At 45.7% G+C, this 1,831-nt stretch overlaps 1 protein-coding gene across 1 annotated transcript in view; it reads right to left on the bottom strand.

Moving 5' to 3' along the window:
- Nucleotides 1–1,831, bottom strand: part of FSTL1 (follistatin like 1) — a 53,986-nt gene that overhangs the window by 5,463 nt on the left and 46,692 nt on the right. The window contains exon 6 of the mRNA XM_005420648.3: nt 500–618. Coding sequence (XP_005420705.2) covers nt 500–618 — 119 coding nt within the window. The remainder of the gene's footprint in view (nt 1–499; nt 619–1,831) is intronic.

Raw genomic sequence — 1,831 nt, forward strand, 5'->3', positions numbered from 1 at the left:
CCACATTTGTTGACATCTACGTGCTGTCACACAGGTAGAGATGCAAGCACAGCATAACCACAAGCAGCCTTTTTTGTCACACAATGGCAGACAAAGAAAGAGGGAAACTCAAACTATAGCTGCCTATGAATGGTGTTTTCCCACCATCTTCCTTGCACTGGATGTAGCTATTAGGCAAAAGGTGAGGGCAGTCCCCAGGAAAGCTAATTTATTAGGAAATAGAAAGAAGATGACAAATCTTCTGTTACCCAACTCCCTTCTGGCTGCACAAGTGCTACATTGAGGGCAAGAGGATTGGAATACGTGCCTAACATGAAGGGTAGAGATAGGACTGCTCTTCTTGTGTGTTCATCCCCATTTAAGTTGGAAGCCACTTCATACACAGTTAACTCTGCCAGTGCAAGCCCTAGCTGATATTTACCATGAGTGAATTTCCATCTTCCATTCTACCACATCTGCCCCCCCTTGCCCTCTCTCTGGCATCCTGTCCCCTGCCCACCTGAGCAACTTGTTGGTCTCCTGGTCCATGTAGGTGGTGATGTTGATGGCAGTCTCATTCTGCTCCACAAACTTCAGGAATTCAGTGGAGTCCAAGCGAGAATCACCATCATCAAAGCTCTGTAGGGGAAGATGGGAAGATGTGAGAGGCTCTCATTTATCAGTTCAAGTACCCCTTCCTTCTTCCACTTCCATACCTACATAGCATTTTGAAGCTTTAGTGAGACAAGTTCCATTGTCCCTGATTTTCACAAAGAGGCTCAGAGAAAAGCAGCAACATATCCACATTAGCCTCAGAATAAGAGAGAAATGATCCTAGCCTTGTTCTCACAGATAAGCTACACTGCCTCTCATTCACCTCCTGCTGCTTGATTTATGGCTCTAACCCCATTTCTTCTCTTTGTTTCAGCCAGCTCTTAGCTTTCTTATATACCTCCTGCCTTAAAGCAGACCAGCTGCATTCAAGGAGGTGTCAGTTTTCCAATATGTGTAAATCCAAAGCTGTGCCTGGACTCTGACAGTGACAAAAGGGAAAAATCACAGGAAGCAATTTTCTGCTGATACCAGGGAAAAAATTTAATGCAATAGCACAACACCTCACCATCAACTTCTTAAGGTCCTGACAAGACTCCTGGCACTGAAGAGCAGCGTTCTTAGCCCCAAAATCCTGGCTGTACTCCCAAAGAAGTAATTGCATTTTGCTTTCCTGTTTGGAGATGTGACACCGCAGTGCTGGGCACTCAGCAGGATCTGCTGTGCCCCCTCAGAGACAGCTGCACTGTTGTGAGTGGAAAATTAATCCTACACACAGACTGCTGCCACCTAATTTTTGCTGTGTGACTGGGGCAGGTCGCTGTGGCTCCTTGTGCAGTGCTCTTAGGAATGCTAGAATTGACACTGCCTGTTGTTACCTCTGTGTGTTTCAGGAGAAACATCTAGGGCTAGGGAAATAATCCTCGTAACTGCTCCACGTATCAACTTCCACTAGACTTTGAAGCGTCTTGTCCTGCTTTTTATTGTGAAAATGACTGCAGTTCTCTTAGTGACCCAGACTGTTAAGTGAGCTTTCTTGCCTTTCAAAGTTATGGTCTACATTAAGGCATTCCCACAGAGATTCTCCAGAATGGAGCAGCTTCCTACTACCACTCTTGCTCCTCTTGAAATAATGTCCTTCAAGGTCATGACCTGCCTGACGAGCAAAGCACATCCCAGTGAGCCCCACAAGTCAGGCTTCCAAGAGGGAAATAGCTTAATGCCACATCTACAAACTTCCCCATCAAGGAGAAAAGGGAAAAGCTTCATTTCAACTATGCCTCCAGTGTTTCCTACATGC

Source organism: Geospiza fortis, unplaced genomic scaffold (genome assembly GCF_000277835.1).
Source record: "Geospiza fortis unplaced genomic scaffold, GeoFor_1.0 scaffold1, whole genome shotgun sequence".
Classification (NCBI taxonomy): domain Eukaryota; kingdom Metazoa; phylum Chordata; class Aves; order Passeriformes; family Thraupidae; genus Geospiza; species Geospiza fortis.